Source organism: Leucoraja erinacea, chromosome 15, assembly GCF_028641065.1.
Source record: "Leucoraja erinacea ecotype New England chromosome 15, Leri_hhj_1, whole genome shotgun sequence".
In the NCBI taxonomy this organism is placed as follows: domain Eukaryota; kingdom Metazoa; phylum Chordata; class Chondrichthyes; order Rajiformes; family Rajidae; genus Leucoraja; species Leucoraja erinaceus.
Genome location: NC_073391.1, coordinates 27,511,980 through 27,531,746, shown reverse-complemented (window position 1 = coordinate 27,531,746; position 19,767 = coordinate 27,511,980). Strand labels below are relative to the sequence as shown.

Here is a 19,767-nt window from a genome sequence, read left to right as displayed (position 1 = left end):
ACCTTGTGTGGTGAAGCCTTTAGTTTCACAAGTGATGCATTTCAAAACATTAGTTAACAACTGGCTCACTGCCAATTGCTAACAAAACGCTTGCTCTACTATGTTAACAACTGGCACTTTAAACTGAAAAACAAATAGGTCTCAGTAGTAGCATACATAAGGAACACAAGGAAGAGTAGATGCTCAATGCTCAAGCCATTCTGTCACATCATGACTGATCTGATCTTGGCTTCAGCTAAAAATGTGTGTGTACCTTTGGGGCTGAAATGAGATTAAGTTTGAGCCCAGCAGCCAAAGTGACCACCCAGAACGAGGATGAGCCATACAAAGATGGTCAAGGATCGCCAAGAACAAGGGTGGCCACTGAGACCAAAAACGGGGAAGCTTGGAGCACTGAAGACGCGAGAGTTGAGGAGGGAGCCGCTGATGATGACGGACGTGAGGAGTAGGATGATATGAGAGGGACCGCAGCGCCTTCATGGCTGGCTGCAGGAGGCGCCCCCAAGACGATCGGTTAGCTCAGGCTTACCCATGATTACCTCCAGGACTTCCAATACATGGACTGGACTTTGCACTTTAGACTGTTTGTGGTCTGTTTTTTTTGTGGCAACTACATTTTGTGGTTGTGCAAAAGAATTTTGCTGTGCATATGTGACAATAAAGAACCACATTCCAAATACGTGCAGGTTTATAGGTTTATTAGTTTAGGTAGAATTGTAAATTGTTCCTAATGTGTAGGATAGTGCTAGTGTATGGGGTGATCGCTGGTTGCAGGTGGGTCCCAGGTGTTTCCGCACTGTATCACTAAAGTCCACGACAACATAGGAACAGAGGCAGGCAGATAAAGGACAACCAAAATAACCACTGTACCCATGGGACTTATAGTTTCAACACAGTGCCAAGAATAATGCACAATTGCATTTGTTGAAGTAATTAATTATAGTCATTAAACACTTTGCATTGAGATATAAAGGTGGCATTAAGAAAATGGTGATCCAGAGTATGTATTGCAGAGTTATGAATCTATGTATGCTAATGGAGCCATAGAATTGAATGCCATACCAAATATGCAGAATACACTGCAGAGATGGCTTACTGGAATCTCTGGTTAAGCAGCACACATAATTGTTGTGTCTACAAAGCTCTTCACTGGAAGAATGAGTATATTAAATTTGCATATATATGTGTACACAGATAATTTTCAATATACTGTATCTGTAGGTAATTAATTGCATTATTGCATATGCTTGTAAATAATTGTTTTTTATAGTCCATTACTTTAAGAGGAACCGATGTCTTGTACAAGTGTTTGTGTGTACGTTTGAGGAATTGATCTTGACATTGGTTTATTATTGTCATGTGTACTGAGATATATAGATCTACTATCCAGTTTATGGCACCCTTGGTTCTAGAGACTTTCTGGATTATCCGTTTTGCCGGACCGACAGAGGTCACGACCTCCGAGAAGAGTCCAACGGTACTGGAACGGTCTGTGTAAGGAGCCGAGGTATCGGCCTGCAAGGTTAGCATTGGAAGTCAGCTAAAGGCACGGATCTGATGGCTCCGGCTGGGCCAGAGTTCCAGACCCCCGGCTGCAGGGAGCAAATTTGACCCGCTGATCGGCCATGGAAGTCGCATTGAGGTTGATATCGACCGCCTCACTCAGTCTAGGTGTCACATTTTTGGGGGAAACTTCCGAGGGGTATTTAAGTGTGCTATCGTAATTTTGTCTGGGAACCAGATACCAGACAACTTTAGGCTGTGCACGCCAGACGCAAGGAGAAGAAGAAGAAGAAGCTTCTGGATATCCTGGTTCCTCTTAGTAAATCGTTACTGGTGTTTGCTGGAAGGTCGGTTGCAGGAGGCTCCTCCCTGGGACACATGGATGGTCAGCTGAGAGGAGGGACGCCAGGTCATGGGCCTGCAGCAGCCTGGGGCTTACCTGGGCTTACCTGGATCGGGGAGCTCCAGTACTTCCAGCATGTGCACTGGACTTTGGATTAATTTTTATTTTGTAAACGGCACTAAAATATGGTGACGGTGCATTTGTGGGTTGTGCAAAAGAATTTTACTGTGTTGTGCGTACGTGACAATAAAGAACCATTGGTTCATTGAATCAAGACAGCCCAAACTGACAAAGAGGAGGGAGGGAAGAGTATCGAAACCACAGGGGATTGTGAAAGCTAGAGGCTGTAGTCACAGGCGATGGTCTACTCAGCCTGCCCTTCCACCTCCCTGCCGAGCTCCATCTGTCTGTAGAATGGCAGAATCTAGGGATCCTGCTGAGGATTCATTATCAGTCATTGTAGTGGCAGCAAGTCATCCCCGATCCCGAAAAAGATGATTCAGATAAACACAAAGAATGGGAGATATCTCAGAGCAGGCATCAACCAGCTGTGGGAAGTATCCTGTTACAACAATTTGCCTTTATTGTTCTGCTGTCAGGCAGCACCCCAGAGTTTTGATTATATTGACCCCCCTATTTGTATACTTAAGAGGAATAGACAGTTGGGAATTGCGTACTGTCTGCATCAGGGTAAAACTGGGCTGGGGAGGTGAGTGAGTGGATCAGATGCTCTGTGATACTAAAATGGTAGCAGCTGCAGACTCTGAAAAATATTGGCCAAGACCAAAGTGATGACAGGGCTTGTGACTGCAGCATCATTGCCGAATTAGCACTTTGTGATGTGTCTTGTGATGGACAGTACCACCTGCCCCGCCGTCCATGGGAGGAATAGATGCAATTACAAAGTGTCAGAAGGACAACTTGAAATTGCGCTGGGTCATCAGGGTGGTGTGGTCGAATCCGCTTAGCGTTAAAGAGGCACTAGCGATTTCACAGGCTCCATGGAATCTGTAGCAAAACAAAGGCCGAACATCTGGAGGATCCATGGAGGGAAACTAACGACTGCCATTTTGGATGAAGACCCTTCATCCAGACCAGTTTAGAAGAAAGATTTTGACCCAAAATGTTGACTGTCCACTTTCCTCCACAGATGCTGCCTGACCAGCTGATTTTTTTTTAGTTTAGTTTAGTTTAGAGATACAGCACAGAAACAGGCCCTTTGGCCCACCGAGCCCAAAACGACCAGCAATCCTGACACGTTAACACTACCCTACACACTCGAGGGACAATTTTACATTTACACCAAGCCAATTAACCTACAAACCTGTATGCCTCCGGAGTGTGGGAGGAAACCGAAGATCTCAGAGGAAACCCACGCAGGTCACAGGGAGAATGTACAAACTCAGTACAGACAAGCGTAGTCAGGATTGAACTCTGGTCCCTGGCGCTGTCAGCCAGTAGCTCTACCCCTCTGCCAGTGTGCTGCCACATTCCTCCAGCTGCTCTTCACTTGGCATCCTTGTTTGTTCTTTATCTCTCTTCTGTTGCTGGGTACTGATTGTGGATGAAAAGCCATGATCATATTGAATGGCGGTGCTAGCTTGAGGGGCTGAATGTCCTACTATTGCACCTATTGTCTATTGTTGTGAATTAACTGATCTACCTGGTGAATTGTTATGCCCCTGTCCCACTTAGGAAACCTGAACGGAAACCTCTGGAGACTTTGCACCCCACCCATCCGTGCAGTTCCCGGAGGTTTTTGTCAGTCTCCCTACCTGCTTCCACTACCTGCAACCTCCGGCAACCACCTGCAACCTCCGGGAACCACACGTGGGGTGGGACGCAAAGTCTCCAAAGGTTTCCATTCAGGTTTCCTAAGTGGGACAGGGTCATTAATTAAATAGCTCTTACACAAGGTAACTAAGCAACAACCCTGGTGTCTATCCAGCTCATTGTTGACGTCTGCTAGTCTCTCTGGGAACGAAAGTGGTGATCATTTATCTGGGTTTTCCCTTATTTCCTTATAGATGCAATGGAACTGTTTGTAATTCTTTAGGTGTTATACAATTATGAAGCAGTCCGATTGCCTTTGTTGCACCTAGATATTTTCTTTTTAAACCAAGCAACATAGACAATCTATCTCTGGCTGGAGATAGACACAAAGTGCTGGAGTAACTCGGCGGGTCAGGCAGCATCTCTGGAGAAACAGGATGGGTGATGTTTCGGGTCGGAACCTTTCTTCAGACTGAAAGTGGGGGAACTGGAGATAGGGAAAGGACAGAACAACTCAAGGCCGATAACACATGACCAAGGAAGGGTGGAGCCCATTACTGACCCATTGCTACAGAAGAGGTGATAATGAACGGACACAGGGATGCGAACAGTGGAACCAGTAGAACAACTCGGGGAAATGAGGGGGGAAGGAAGTGAAGGAGTTCATACTACTGGGTTATAAGCTACCCAAGTTAAATATGAGTTGCTGTTTCTCCAATTTGCATGTGGCCTCACAGAGGAGGAGACCCAGGACAGAAAGGTCAGTATGGGAATAGGAAGGGGGGTTAAACTTGTTGACAACCGGGCAGTCGCAAACTTTGCACGTCTCCTATCTCTGGCTAGGGTAGGTTGGTAGATATAATGTCTTCACAAATAAAGTGAATGTGGCAAAGAAAAATGAAGAGGGTTTTTTTCCGATGCTGCCAAGGTTTCAAGGTCAGTTTATTGTCACATGTGCCAGTTAAGGTACAGTGACATTTGAGTTACCATTGTTAGATAGACACAAAAATGGGTGTCCATGTGGAGTTTTCATGTTATCCATGTGACCAGGTGGGTTTCCTCCATAGAGACAGCACCCATAGTCATGATCGTACCCGGGTCTCTGGTGTAAGACAGCAACTCTACTGTGACTTAATGCATACAGCCATTCACACCGAGACCAACCTGTCGGGAAGCTGAGCATCAGCGAGGCATTCTGACTCTGTTGGTGTGAGATGCTGAAAGAGAAGATGATCAGGGAAAGAAACCTTCTTCTCACAGAGCCCTCCTGTTCACCGTTGGGCTGAAGGCCAGATCTGGCTGCCCTACTGGCAGAAGGAGACAGCAATGAAGACAGGAATGCCGCTGTAAATAAATAGTAACATTGTTTTGTGATACAGATACATTTCTTCCACATTTTGTTGACAGTTGAATGTCAGCCCCAATCCTTGCCACAGTGAGTGATAATGTGACATTTGTGATAATGTGACCTATGCCTCCTTTAGCTGGAATTGTCATAACATTATGAGAGTTATGCAGCAGGCAAATGGCATTGACATAATCCAGTCAAGACCAGGAATAGAATAGATTCCATAGTACAGAGGGTTTAACAATGAGTAGGAAAGAATTACAGATGCTGGTTTAAACTGAAAATAGACACAAAAAGCTGGAGTAACTCAGCGGGACAGGCAGCATCTCTGGAGAGAAGGAATGGGCGACATTTTGGGTCGACCCAAAACCCATTTTTGCATCTATGTTCGGTTCAACAATGAAACCAACTAACCGTGCAATGTTTTGTGCAGCATCTTTGGAAATTGCTTTATGTTTTCAGGGAGATCAACTCTAGTAGGGTAGGGGAGGGGAAGAAACAGGCAGGACAAGGTAAGGCTTAGTATCTCTTCAGTGGTTGTAAGGGAAGGCATCTATCAATTAGACCCTGAATGGATTGGCAAATATTTACAGGGTGGCAGATTAACAAATCATTAAAGGTAGAGATTCCACTGCCCCTTTGTTGTTCGACTTCTGAACTGTCCTTCCATAAACTAGGGTGCAGTGCCAATCTTCCAATGGTTTCCGTTGTACTTTATTTGTCACATGTATTGAGGTACAGTGGAATTAATTTTCATATACAGTTTAGTACAAGTATATGTACGTCTTTGAAGTGGAACCCGCAATGAAAACCCATACAGGTCACAGGGAGAACGTACAAACTCCGTACAGCCAGCACCCGTAGTCAGGATGAACCTGGGTCTCAGGCTCTGTAAGGCAGCAACTCCACTACTGTGCCACTGTGCCGCCCTGTTGTGCTTGTGTATGGCTTGATTGTACTCGTGTATTATCTGATTTAATTTTATAGCACACAAACAAAAGTTGCTCAGTATCTCGGTGCACATGACAATGATAATAAACCAATCAATATCAATACAGATCCAAGCAAACAAGGCCATAAAAATGCAATTTAAGCAATGGGAATCATTTTGGTTGGAACAGGATTGTAGAGGGTTTTTTTTCAGACAATGGAAAGTCTAGGTTGGATTAAATGTACTTCCATACTTCCAAGTATCTGAATCTCAAAGAAGATATCTAGGCACTCAGGAGCTACAGAACAAATTGCATAAACATGGTCAAATAAAAGCTGAACAGGCCATTCGACACCATATGCGTACTCATCCATTCAGGAAGACCATGGCTGAATTTGGAAATGTACATAGTTGCTGCCTTTCAGCATCAGAGACTTGGGATTGATCCTGATTATGTGTCTGTATGGAGTTTGTAACCGCTTGGGTTTTCTCTGAGTGCCCCGGTTTCCTCTCACATTTCAAAGACGTGCAGGTTTGTAGGCTAATTGGCTTCTGTAAATTATTCCTAGTATCTAGGATAGAACTAGTATCTAGGATAGAACCAGTAGTTGGTGCAGACTTGGTGGGTCGAAGGGCCTATTTCCATGCAACTAAACTAATCCAAACTAAACTTATTTACCTCAACAATAACCCAGTTTCCCTTGATTTCCTCAATATCTAAACACAATACATCCTTGTCATGAAAGTGTTGTCATTGAGACTTCACAGCTGATCTCCATTCTTTGCCGCTCATTCAGTTTGCGTAGTCTATAAGTAGATAAATGTCCCCAGTGGTTATTGTGTTACCTGTCATATGCATCTCTGATTTGCTGATTTATACTGTGCCCTGGATTATCCCTGCTGTTTGAGGGCCTATAAACAACTCTCACAAATATTTTCTGCTCTTTTATCTGAGGCCTTTTATCCCTTCTTTAAAATCAGGGCTGCCCTACACTTAATTTCCATTTTGTTCATCTCATCGAATGGTTACAGTATCCTGGAATATTTCGGCCTCAAACTTATTAGCTTTGCAACTTGGAGTAGTCTTCAATGACCACGGAATAATTCTCCTTTAATTCAATTTTTGCATTAATCCAAAGACATATGTATTTGCATTCAGAAACATGGTCTTCAATTTTGTTTTACTGCTATTAATACTACTTGTTGCCAGTCTAGCCACAGTTGGATGTTCATCTTTTTGTGACTATGCCTGGAGCATAAAGGTTTTTATTATCAATCTTTGCTATCCCGCCCTGTTGCTTTATCCTTTCCCTGTAACATTCTCAATTTTCCCTCACCAGAAACCATTATCTCCCACATTTAGGTTTAGGTTTATTATTGTCAAATGTACCGAGGTACAGTGAAAAGCGGTGTATTGTATTGTGTTGTATATCTTTATTGTCATTTCCTGAGTATTCACATACCCAGAGGAAACAAAAAAACGTTGCTCAACCAGTGTCCATTCAGTGTGCATTAAAAATAAATAGAAATAAAAATACATATATCATGAACAAATTTAACACTCTACGAAACATTCAAACGTGTTTGCATGCTGTCAAATAATATCAGATTTAGTTTAGTTAAGATATACTGCGCAGAAACACTTCAGCCCACTGAGTCCGTGCTGACCAGCGATCCCCGTACACTAGCATCATCCTACACACCGGGGACAATTTACAATTTTTACTGAAGCCAATCTTGAAAGTTAATTGCCTTCAGTAAAAATTATCCCTAGTGTACAGAATAGTGCTAGTCTCCGGGGTGATTGCTGGTCAGAGCAGTCTCAGTGGGCCCAAGGGCCTGTTTCTGTGCTGTATCTCTAAATCCAAAGCGATCGCTTATGTGCCCCAGAACCACCAAATTTGGAAAAGATGGAGTGAATTTGTTGATTTGGGCCCTGGAAACCTTATCTGTTTCACCAAGCCCCTGTGGATCAGAACTGTGAAATGCTCCAAGATTGAAGAACTCTGCTCTCAAGGTCACGGAATGCCATTACTCAGCCTGGCTGCCCTGACTGTCAACATCAGACTTGGCATAGTTGGGAAGAGCAAAAGCCAAATTATGCCAGAGTCACATCACAGACGAACATGTTAGTTTGATGTTGAGCAAAGCCTCTGATGCCTGGCAGATTTCTATGTGCCCTAAGGCCTCACTATCTGTAATACAAAAGTTTGACAGCCCTTCACTAGGTCATTGATTTATGTGACACTTATGGCTCTAGATTCCACTAATGACACATGGTGATGTTAGCTTAGATAGAGACATTCACCTCTCTGATCTGGACGTGCTCCCTGGTTGTTGTTTTGTTTCTAACGGTGACAAACAGGCACAGCTGGTAGAGCCACTGCCTCGCAGCACCAGAGACCCGAGTTCAATCATGAAATCATGACTTTCGGTGTTGTTTGTGTGGAGTTTGCACGTTCTCCCTGTGACCAGGTGGGTTTCCTTTGGGTGCTCTGGTTTCCTCTCACATCCCAAAGACGTGCGGGGTAGGGAGGTTAATTGGCTCTCTGTAAATTGCCCATTAGTGTGTAGGGATGGTGAATGGGTGATCGGTGATCAGTGTGGACTCGGAGGGCCGGAGAGCAAGTTTCCATGCTGTATCTCTAAACTTAGCTAAAAACAAAACTAATCAAATCATCTTTTGGTTGCAGTGCTGCCAAGACCTTGGAGAAGCATCCATATTCCATCAGCACCCAACTCAGTGGAGGGACTCCCACCCCCATCCTGCCTTCCGCGGCCAGCATCCAGCTTGCTCAGCTCCAAGCCCAGCTCACCCTTCAGCGCTTGAAGTTTGCTCAGTCAGCAGTGAACAGCAACACGGCAGCCGCCAGTGTCCTGAGTCAGGTGCTCACCAAGGTCGCCATGTCCCAACCTCTGTTCAACACATTGATCAGCGCCACTTCGGGGCAGGCCGCGGCTTGCATGTCAGGCCCGGGTATGCCGCCGGGTGGCTTGGCTTATCCTCCACAAACGCCGGGCTTGCCCCCTCTGCTGGCCGGAGGTATTGGCCACGGCGGGAGCCTACAGGCCCAGAACACCAACTCCCACAGAATGAACCCTTTTGTGGGCATGACTTCGCAATTGCCTGCCCACACAGCCGCCCAAGTTATGAATCTGAACAAGCCTACCTCGTCACAACCTCCCGCTGGCTTCTCCGAATATCCGGCAGATTTCTCCTGCAAGACCAGCGTCACCGGCAACCACACCTACATGCATGATGAGGTTCTGAATACCCATGGCTTTCATCCATTTGGATTCAGGGGAGACATGTCTAACATGCTTCCTGTTAACCCCGGCACAATTAAAGGTCAGCAGCTTTTGAACCAGCCTCATCCCGGATTCCAGCTGGATTTTCAGAATTGCCAGACGTCCAGAATGCAGGCACTGGGTTATCCAGGAGAAATGAGTGCCGGTGGCGTCCCGCAGAAACCAGAGAGATTTCAGCAGGTCCACCCGGCTGCCAATGCACAGAACCAGGGCACATGGGCAGCCGATCAGTGGCAAAATACCCCTCAGCTCCTACACCCGACAAGACCCGAATATGGGGCTCAGGCCCACGATGTGTGGTCCTCAAAGAACCAACAGCTGCAGATGAGGAATGAGCTCTACAACCCCGAGGAGCCGACTTCCGAAGTGAAGTCCATGGTCGGGCGGCCCCCTCACATCAACAGAGCCAACAACTGTAACCAGAACTTCTCCGGACCGCAGTTCAGTCCCCTTGGCCCCTTTCATCCCCACCTGCCAGAGAGACAAATGCAGCCCCGGGAACTCAACGATTTCCATGGTTTGGTGCCGTCTCAGCTGCCTCACATTTGCTCAATATGTGACAAGAAAGTCTTTAACCTCAAGGTGGGTATGAAGCGGAGGTGGGACATATCAACCACGATGCCTGGGTGAGACGGTCTCAAGCTCAAATGTTGTTTAAACAACGCTTGTTTAAAATGAACAGCTCCCATTACCATCCATTCATTCTCTGGGGATCATCTCCTCACTGTTCACAGGGTGCCTTGCCTTATGTTCTTGCTATTGAATTTTCTCAAGTAACACAAGCAGAAAGCATGGTAAAGAAGACATATGGAATGCTAGCCTTCAATGGTCATGGCATTGAGTATAAGATCAGGAAATAATGATGCAGCTTTATAGGACTTTGGAGTATTGTGTGCAGTTCTGGTCACCCCATTACAAGAAAGATGTGGAGGCTGCGGAGAGGGTGCAGAAGGGGATTACCAGAATGCTGCATGGATTAGAGGGTGTTGATTATAAGGAGAGATTGTTTTCTCTGGAGCATTGAAGGCTGAGATAAGATAAGCTGCCTGAACATTTCCCCAGGATGGAAGACTTGAGGGCATAGTTTTAAAGTGAGGGGGACAAAGCTTAAAAGAGATATGTGGTGCATATCAATAGCTTGAGTGGCACAGTGATGCAGCTGGTAGAGATGCTGCCCCACAGTGCCAGAGACCCAGGTTTGACCCTGACCTTGGGTCTGTCTGTGTAAAGTTTACACGCCGCCCTGTGGCCACGTGGGTTTTCTCCGGGTGATCCGGTTTCATCCCACATCCCAAAGCCGTGGGGGGATTGTAAGTTAATTGGCCTCTGTAAACTGCTCCTCGTGTGTAACGAGTGGATGGGAAAGTGGGGAAGTGGGGTAACTAGTGTGAACGGAGGATCAATGGTCAGCGTGGACTCAGTGGGCCAAAGGGCCCGTTTCCATGCTGTATCTCTAAACAAAGACAAACTAAACTGAAAGGATCCTCATGGATTGATACAATTCCACCAATAAACAAGTTGCTCCAAAAAGAGTGTTGTCTCGTTAAATTTATTTTTAAACAAGAAACAGTTCCAAAATATCTGAAGGAACCCTATGACTGGAAATTAATCTGTGTGAATATCTCATAAAGTGAACAATTGATTTATATTATTTTTGGTCTATTTTGACTTTTTATTTAATTTTATTAAATATGCTGGAGAACTCCGACCTCTGGTGTTTTATAAATAATGTACAGGTTTCTGAGAGAGCTATATCGTATTTATTAAATATACATAGCAACTGGAAAGATCACAGATGGATATTGGAAGACATACATTTAATGGGACCTCTTGAAACTTAGTGTTTTCAAACAGGCACGATCTATGGTTCAAGAACTATGTATCTTCCCATAATAACTAATTGAACTCCAAAGCAGAATTGTGTTTCTATAATATGGTATTTCTACTCTCTGAAGTATCTACAAAGTGCATGTAAGTACTTTGCATGTATGGAAGACCAAATCTTAACATAAAAGCAAATCGTAGAACACTTTGTGCACAGTTTATGATGACTCGCCATAGATATTTTGAACTGTTTTAGCATTGAAGGGGGACTACTTGAGAGTGATATATGTTAAATATGTACTTGACTTCATGCTGTTAGATTTAGCTGTAAAGCCACCACAGGATCTCTTGTGGACAAATGATATTTCAGGTCGGGACCCTTCTTCTGTCTGAAGAGAGGCCCCAACCTGAAACCTCATCTGTTCATTGCATGCCACAAATGCTGTCTGACCTGCTGACTTCCTCCAGCAGTTAGTTTTTTTGTTTCAGATTCCAACATCTGGCATTTCTTGTATTTCCATCCAAACACTTTGAGCAACGTAGTGGCGCAGAGGTAGAGTTGTTGCTTCACAGCACCGGAGACCCGGTTTCAATCCTCACTGCGGGTGTTGCCTTTGTGGAGTTTGTACATTCTCCCTGTGATCACGTGTGCTGATCCGGTTTCCTCTCACATTCCAAAGAAATGCAAGTTTATAGGTTAATTGGCCTTTGTAAATTGTTCCTAACATGTAGGATGCAAAAGTGGATTAACATGGAACTAGTGTGTGGGTGATCATTGGTCAGCGTTTACTCAGCGGGCTGAAGGGCTTGTTTCCGCACTGTATTTCTAAATTAAACAAAACGCCTATGCTCTACTCTGGAAAAGCTCTTGAGATTTGTAGACCATCCAAACTGGCAAGACCATGATAATATTCTTTGGTTTAGATTTGGATGCCAGGAGATGGAGATGGAATCAAGAGCAGATATGTGGAGTTAAGGCACACCAGGTTTATCGTTACTCAGGACAGGTAATCCAGTTTTGAAACGAGAACCAAAACCCTTCGGAGAAATAGATTCCCATTTCCATAAAACCATAAGAGACATAGAAAAAATTAAAGGAGTTTTAACCAAAGAGAGAGAAGGCAAATGTGCCATTCCCTCTTGCCTTCCCTATGTGTTCTGAATGGCACACAAAAAGAGAGGGACTGCAGGTCAAGTCTTTGAATCACTCCAATACATTCTTAATAATTTCCTGCTAATTACCCTTCCATTTCTTTGGGAGAAGAGCTCTATATCCGTTGACGTGTATTGTCCTGAAACAGTTTATACTGGCATCATAGTACCCGTTATTTCACTTTGTGTTTTATTTCAGCTTCCAGTATCTGCAGTATTTTGTTTTATATGCTTCTACCTCTGAAATGTTGTCTGCTTGTTTTCCTTCCTCATGCCTCACCACCCTGAGACCCCTTACGTCTTGCTATCCAACTCTCCCAAAAACACAGTGATCATTTTAACTTTACTGTTTCCAGATCAGTAAAACTCCAGAATTATCACTGCAGCTTCTGATCCGAGACGTATAAGATCATGAGTGGAATAAGATCATGAGAGGAATGTATACCCAGAGTAGGGGAATCTAGAACCAGAGGGCATAGGTTTAAGATGAGGGGGGGAAGATTTAATAGTAACCCGAGGAGCAACTTTCTCACACAAAGGGATGTAGGTATAATGGAAAGAGCTGCCAGAGGAGGTAGTTGAGATAGGCACTATCACAACGTTTAAAAACTGTTGGTACATGGATTGGATAGGTTTAGAGGGGTATGGGCTAAATGCAGGCAGGTAGGACTAGTGTAGATGGGGCATATTGGTCGGCATGGGCAAGTCAGGCAAGAGGACTCTACGACTCTATGACTTCTCCAAAACCAGATCTGTCAGTGTTATTGTTGCACCCATCGCCTGTGTTGCCATTGGAAAGTTTAACTCCTATGAGGAATGCCCAGTGCTCAAATCATTAAGTATCATACATTTACCACAGCAATGGAAGCTGCCTGCATCTAACTGTGGTGCTGTTTGTGTGCTTTGGATTATATCTCTGTTCTGTGGGCCGGCTCCTATCAGTCGGAGGTTGAGAGGAGACTTGATAGAAGTATATAAAATGATGAGAAGCATAGAGAGGGTAAGCAGTCAGAACTATATTCCCAGGGTGGAGATGTCCAGCATTAGAGGACGTAGCTATTCGGTGAGTGAGGGAATGCTTAATGGAGATGTTCGAGGTAAGTATTTCACACAGAGTAGTGAGGTCCTGAAACACATTGTGAGGGAGGTGGTGGAGGCAGGTACAATAGTGGCGTTTAAGAGCCTTTTAGTTAGGCACGTGGAAGTGCAGGGAATAGAGGGACATGGATCATGTACAGGCAGATGAGGTCAGTTTAATTTGGCATCATGGTCGGTACAAACATTGTGGGCTGAATAGCCCGTTCCTGTGCTGTACTGTTCCAAGTTCATGTACAATTGTTGCCAGCAGTGTGCAATACAGGCACTTGGTTGTGCCTTGCTGCTCCCTTAGTGCGCTCCACTCATGTTGTCCCTGACTGTATTTGGAGTAGAGAGCCAGTCCAATCTATCATCTGATGCATGTACTTGCTTCTCCTTTATGTTGGCAGGATTGGGAACATCATGTGAATGGAAAACATCACATCCAGAACTGCACCGCCTTCTCTGAAAAGTAAGCATGGCTCCTGTGTGCCAAACTGGTTATGTCATTCTTTCTGGATGATCCTGGATAAAACACTGAACTATTCTTCAGATCACAAACAATGTGATTATCTGATTCTTGCACAGTTGCTGCCTTACAAAAATCGAGGTTCGATCCCGTGTGCTGTCTGTATGGAGTTTGTACGTTTGCCTAAAGATGTACACATTTGTAGGTTAATTGACTTCTGTAAATTGTAAAATGTCCCTAGTGTGTAGGATAGTGCTAGTGTACGGGGTGATCACTGGTCGGTGCGTACTCCGCTGAAGGGCCTGTTTCCACACTGTATCACTAAACTAAACTAAACTAAACTAAACTAAACTATACTAAACTAAACTAAATATGCTTTCATTAAACATTCTGCACTAATGACACATTGGAGTTAACAGAGTTAACAGAAAATTATGTACAGTACTTTAATTCTTTGAACACTGAACTGATTCTTCCAGATCATGTTATTCCCAGGTTGCCGCAGACTTACATTTGTCCTATATTTGTTCCTTATGTTTCCATTATTTATCTTTTACTTTAGACTGGTGTTCCTAGCCCAGAGCCTCTCACACTAGTGACAATGGGTTAATTTCCTTCTTATTATCCTTCCTTTCCTTAAGGTGAAGAGTTCATTCCGTAGGGAATTTTTGACACAGAGCTGGAACATCACTAAATGCCAAAACACATTGATCACATCCCGTATGTGTGTGTCTGTGGTGCGGGGTGGGGGAGGTATGAAGAGGGTGGGAGAACCTTTCTAAATGTTAAATTTGACAATGAACCTTTCTTGAGAAAAGCATTGCAAACTGTGCCCATCAGCAAGGTTTAAGGTACTTAAATGCCTTTAATACCACTGTTGCCTAAATTGCTGTCTATATCTGTGAGGTTTGATTTCATTGGGTGCTGGTAGATCATCTTTTCAAATAAAGCAACGAGTGTCACATAAAAGCATCACTCCAAATGACAAAAAACATTTATGTTCTATAAATGACAATAGTTCCTGAAAATCGGATTTTGCTCACGTTTATGTTGAAAGGAGCCTTGCATTTAGATAGTAACTTTCTGCTCCTCGATTCTGTCCCTATCTAACAGGGGAGCAGAGAAGTAGAGTTGCTGCCTTACAGCGCCAAGGACCTGGGTTCAATCCTGACTGTGGGTGCAGTTGGTACGGACCTTGTACGTGCTCCCTATAACTCTATAGGTTTCTCCCAGGTACTCCGGTTTCCTCGGGACACCTCTGGCCTCTGGGCTGGGATTCTCCATCTGACCGCGTGGGTTTTCTCTGGGTGTTCCGGTTTCCTCCCACATTCCAAAGACGTAGAGGTTTGTAGGTTAATTGGCTTTGGCAAAACTGTAAATTGTCCCTCATGTGTGGGATCATGCTAGTGTATGGGGTGATCGCCGAGCAGTGTGGACTCGGTGAGCCAAAGGGCCTGTTTCCGCACTGTATCTCTAAAGTCTAAACTCATGAAGCACTTTTGAAATACTATTGTGATCACAAACAGTTGGAACTGTAACTACAATATGCAAATTCATTGGAGTCTGTACGGTTTCCAAGATAGCTGAGTAAAAAAGTGCTGGAGTATCTCAAGGGGTAAGGCAACATCTCTGGTGGACATGGAAGGCAACGTTTTGGGTTGGGACCCTGCTTCAGGTCCTTCGGGACACCTTCACTTTTTCTCCCTCTGGAGAACTTCATTTCGTCCAGAGATAGACAGTGACCCGACAGGTTACGCCAGCACCGTCCATTTTACTCAGTGTTCCAGCATCTGCAGTTCCGTTTGTTTCCAGGATGGCTGGGCGGGTGACGAGATTTTCACTCCTTTTATGCTTTTCTACCATTATGGCTGTGATGTTGTTCCATCCTTGTGATTGTACGATCTGATTTTGTTCCTAGTTCTGGCATTGGGTCAAATAACTTTGCAAGACCAACAAATGGAGGTGTCAACTCGTGTGGAGCCAGTACAATGTTGAATCCTTCTGGTAATCAATATGAATGTGTTTTAAATATATGTGGTCTTCTTGAGTGCAGAATAAAATAAACAGTGTATCATCAAGTTAAACGGTGTTTATGATGCAGGTCACTTTATTTGACCTTGCTGGCTTATACTAAATGCAGCATTTGCAACACGTTCTAAACATAAATTGTGGGAAAATGTTTTTATTAACTATAATAGATTGGATGGAGTAATTAAATATAAGGGGCGGCACGATGGCGCAATGGTAGAGTTGCGGTCTTACAGCGCCAGAGACCCAGGTTCAATCATGACTATGCGTGCTGCCTGTACGGAGTTTGTACGTTCTCCCTGTATGGAGTTTGTACGTTCTCCCTGTGACTGCGTGGGTTTTCCCCGTGTGCTCTGGTTTCCTCCCACACTTCAAAGACATGCAGGTCTGCAGGTTAATTAGCCTCTGTACCTTGCCCCTAGTGCGTAGGATGTAAAACTGGAATGACAGAGAATTAGTGTAGACAATATACAATAGGTGCAGGAGTTGGCCATTCGGCCCTTCGAGTCAGCACCGTAGTCAAACACATGGTGATCGTTGAACGGTGTGGATTCAGTGGATCAAAGATCCTGTTTCCAAGCTGTATCCAAGTGTAGCTTTCACAATAGTCCTTGATATCAGTGTTTTTATTTGGGAAAAATGGAGGAAAAACGTCTTTATTAACTGTGATATTTAACATTTCATAATATCTATAATTAGATATTTCAGTGAAGCAACATAATCTTCATAGCCCATTACATCAATAAACCACACACATGGTAAGCTAATGTTCTGCAGATAAGTAGGGATATAAAAGTATAATAAACATGTATGCATTCTCGATATGCAGTGAATAATTCATGAGTGGCTAGACGTAATTTGTTTGAGTGTGACGCTGGAAGGATTCTCGAGACACATTTTAAACCTACCCTGGAATTTATTTGAATATATCTTTCAGTTTAGTTTAGTTTAGTTTAGAGATACAGTGTGCAAACAGTCCGTTCGGCCCACCGTGTCCATGCCGACCAGCGATCACCCTGTACATTAGCACTATCCTATATACGAGGGACAATTTACAATTTTCACTGAAGCCAATTAACCTACAAATGTGTACATCTTTAGAGTGTGGCAGGAGCACCCAGAGAAAACCTGTGTGGTCATGGGGAGAACATACAAACTCTGTACAGACATCACCCATAGTCAGGATCAAACCTGGGTCTCTGGCGCTGTAAGGCAGCAACTCTACCGCTGTGCCACTGTGCCATCGCATCTGTCCGGTTCCAAACATTTCTCCTCCTCCCTCACATCCAGTAGAGTAGGGATTAGTTCCTGCTGAGCACGGTCATGGAGTGGTTGTGGGGAATTGTGAACCAGTAGTGTGAGATAACAGGCAGTGTATTTACCACAGTAGATAATTAACCAGCGAGTGAAAAATGGTTCCTTGTTGTTCATAAGCTCACCGCTGCACCGTTACAAGATGCAAAACTATTGTGTATAACTGAGCAGTACCTTGTTGCACAAACCTGATTGTGTTTGTGTCCTTTATCTTTCAGACCTCTCACTGGACAACAATCAATCTCACTTGAGGACATTTCCTCTACCAAGTCACGGATTCTCTTCTGGGTCAAAGGTAGTTGCATTCATGGATACCATTCACCTTAGCACATCCTACTCATTACATTTGGAAGAAACATTGGTATGAGTGTATGACCAGTGCATTTGTGACCAGACTATGATTTTTGCCCTAACGAAAGGATGTGGCTTAGTGGAGAGCTTGAGTGGGTATGATATGACATTTTCCCTTCCCAGAGGATCATGTGCATGCCTTTGACAATATCGCAGTGTTCATTCTCATTTTCAAGATGGCAGCTTCTTTCGATATTTGGTGTCTCGACTTGCCATTGTGAGATTAGAACTCAGGTCCTCAAAGTGGAAGGCACGGTGACACAGTGATAGAGTTGCTGCCTTACAGCGCCAGAGACCCAGGTTCAATCCTGCCTATGGGTGCTGTTTGCACAGAGTTTGTACTTTCTCCCTGTGACCATGTGGGTTTTCTCCTGGTGCTCCAGTTTCCTCCCACACTACAAAGACATATAAGTTTGTAGGTTAATTGGCTTTGTTAAAATTGTAAATTGTTTCTAGTGTGTCGGATAGTGCGAGTATATGCAGTGATCGTTGGTCGGCGTGGACTTGGTGGGCCAAAGGGATTGTTTCGGTGCTAGGTCACTTAAATCTAAAGTATAACAACTTACAGTAAGTATGTAGTATTTGTAGAACTTGATCCAACTAAACAAGCTCTCTTTGGTTTCTTCTTCTTACAAGAGGCTTCAGTGGAACTCTTTGGCATAGGGCCAGTTCATGCTCTAACATATCTTAAGAGTGAGAGACCAGCCTAGAGATCAAAGACAAAACGAGACTCTCAGTGTAATGCAACATTAACTTCATCGCTGCTCCACTGAGAGCCATTTCTTATCCCTCACATCAGCCAATAATTGGAATTGGGTGTGTATATGATTCAAAGCCAGTAATATACTGAACACTTAAAAAAAAGTCAACTTACTCAGAAAACTAAGTTGATTTAAACAGCAGAGGAATCAAAAACAACAGCAACTTGTGACCTGTTGGCTGGTGTGGGCAAGTTGGGCCGAAGGGCCTGTTTCCACGCTCTCTGACTCTATGACTTTATGCTGACCTTCACTGCCTCACCCTTTCTTTTAAATTTCTCACCCTTGTTTCCAAAACTCTCAATAGTGTACATAGTGTGCACTTTCTGAAACCCCCACCATCTTTAAAAGTGAAAAATAAAGTGTATCTACAAATTAATTTATTCTGTTTAGAATCTAATAATGTCTATACCATCTTCAACACACTTCATGTTAATATTAAACTTGTTTAGTTAAAATATAACAATTTATTGTCAAGGACAAAAAGAGCTGACATAATTAGGGACTATATCACTATCCTATTTATATAGGCTTTCATTGTGCAACCTGTTATTTATGATTGCAGTTATATAAAGGGACAACGGGTCCTTTTATAACCATATCAACTTTTATGATAGTCATAAACAAAGAAAGGCAGGTGCTTGTACAATGTGCCTGTTTTATAAGGGCCATGATCTCTTAAGTACTTAGCTTAATATTCAATAGGTAATAACCGTCGTCCATGGCTCTTTTGACAATGAATAAAGGCGTGCATTAAGATATTTCAATACATAAGCCTTAAAACTCGGACATTCATTTAATGCTGTTGCTGTCAGCAGTAACTCATTTGTTCAAAGTAAAGGTGAGAATGGGTATCAGCAAAGTGAACATGAATGTTGAATTTGGGAGGTCATGGTATAGATATGGAAAATGTCAGTGAGGCCGCATTTAGAGTATTGTGTTCAGTTTTGGTCACTATCTTATAGGATAGATGTTGTCAAGCTTGAAAGCGTTCTGAGAAAATGTACCCGGATGTTGCCAGGACTCGAGGGACTGTGCTATAGGGAGAGGTAGGGCAGGCGAGGACTTTATTCCTTGGAGCACATGAAATGAGGTGTGATCTTATGGAGCTGCATAAAATCATGAGAGGAATAGATCAGGTAGACGCACAGTCTTTTGCCCAGAGAAGGCAAACCAGACGACACGGATAGGTTAGGTTTAGAGGGAGATGGGCTAAAACCAGGCAGGTGGGACTAGTGTAGGTGGGGTATGTTGGTCAGTGCGGGCGGGTTGGGCCAAAAGGCCTGATTCTATGTTTTATAATTCTATGACTTTCTTCCCTGAGCATTGCTCACAAGGAGAGTCAGTCATGAATTATGGAAATGTTGGATGTTGAAAAGGGAACAGCAGGATGTCAGGAGAAATATTGATTTTCTGGCTACATTTCGTTGAAATTCTATCGGTCAGGAGAATTGAGGATTACAGTTATTAAAAGGTATGCATGATCATTTTTCAGTGAAAGAAGCTGAATCTTCCAAAAAAACAGGATCAACATTTAGAAGAGAACGGTCATAGTAAAATATACTGGAAATAGCATGTTTGATTCTC

General features: G+C 43.7%; 1 protein-coding gene across 1 annotated transcript in view; it reads left to right on the top strand.

The window, feature by feature from the left end:
- The first annotated feature begins 266 nt into the window (after positions 1-266).
- Positions 267-19,767, top strand: part of rbm20 (RNA binding motif protein 20) — a 57,330-nt gene continuing 37,829 nt past the window's right edge. The window contains exons 1-5 of the mRNA XM_055647464.1: positions 267-445; positions 8,592-9,789; positions 13,671-13,732; positions 15,648-15,733; positions 17,290-17,366. Coding sequence (XP_055503439.1) covers positions 267-445; positions 8,592-9,789; positions 13,671-13,732; positions 15,648-15,733; positions 17,290-17,366 — 1,602 coding nt within the window. The remainder of the gene's footprint in view (positions 446-8,591; positions 9,790-13,670; positions 13,733-15,647; positions 15,734-17,289; positions 17,367-19,767) is intronic.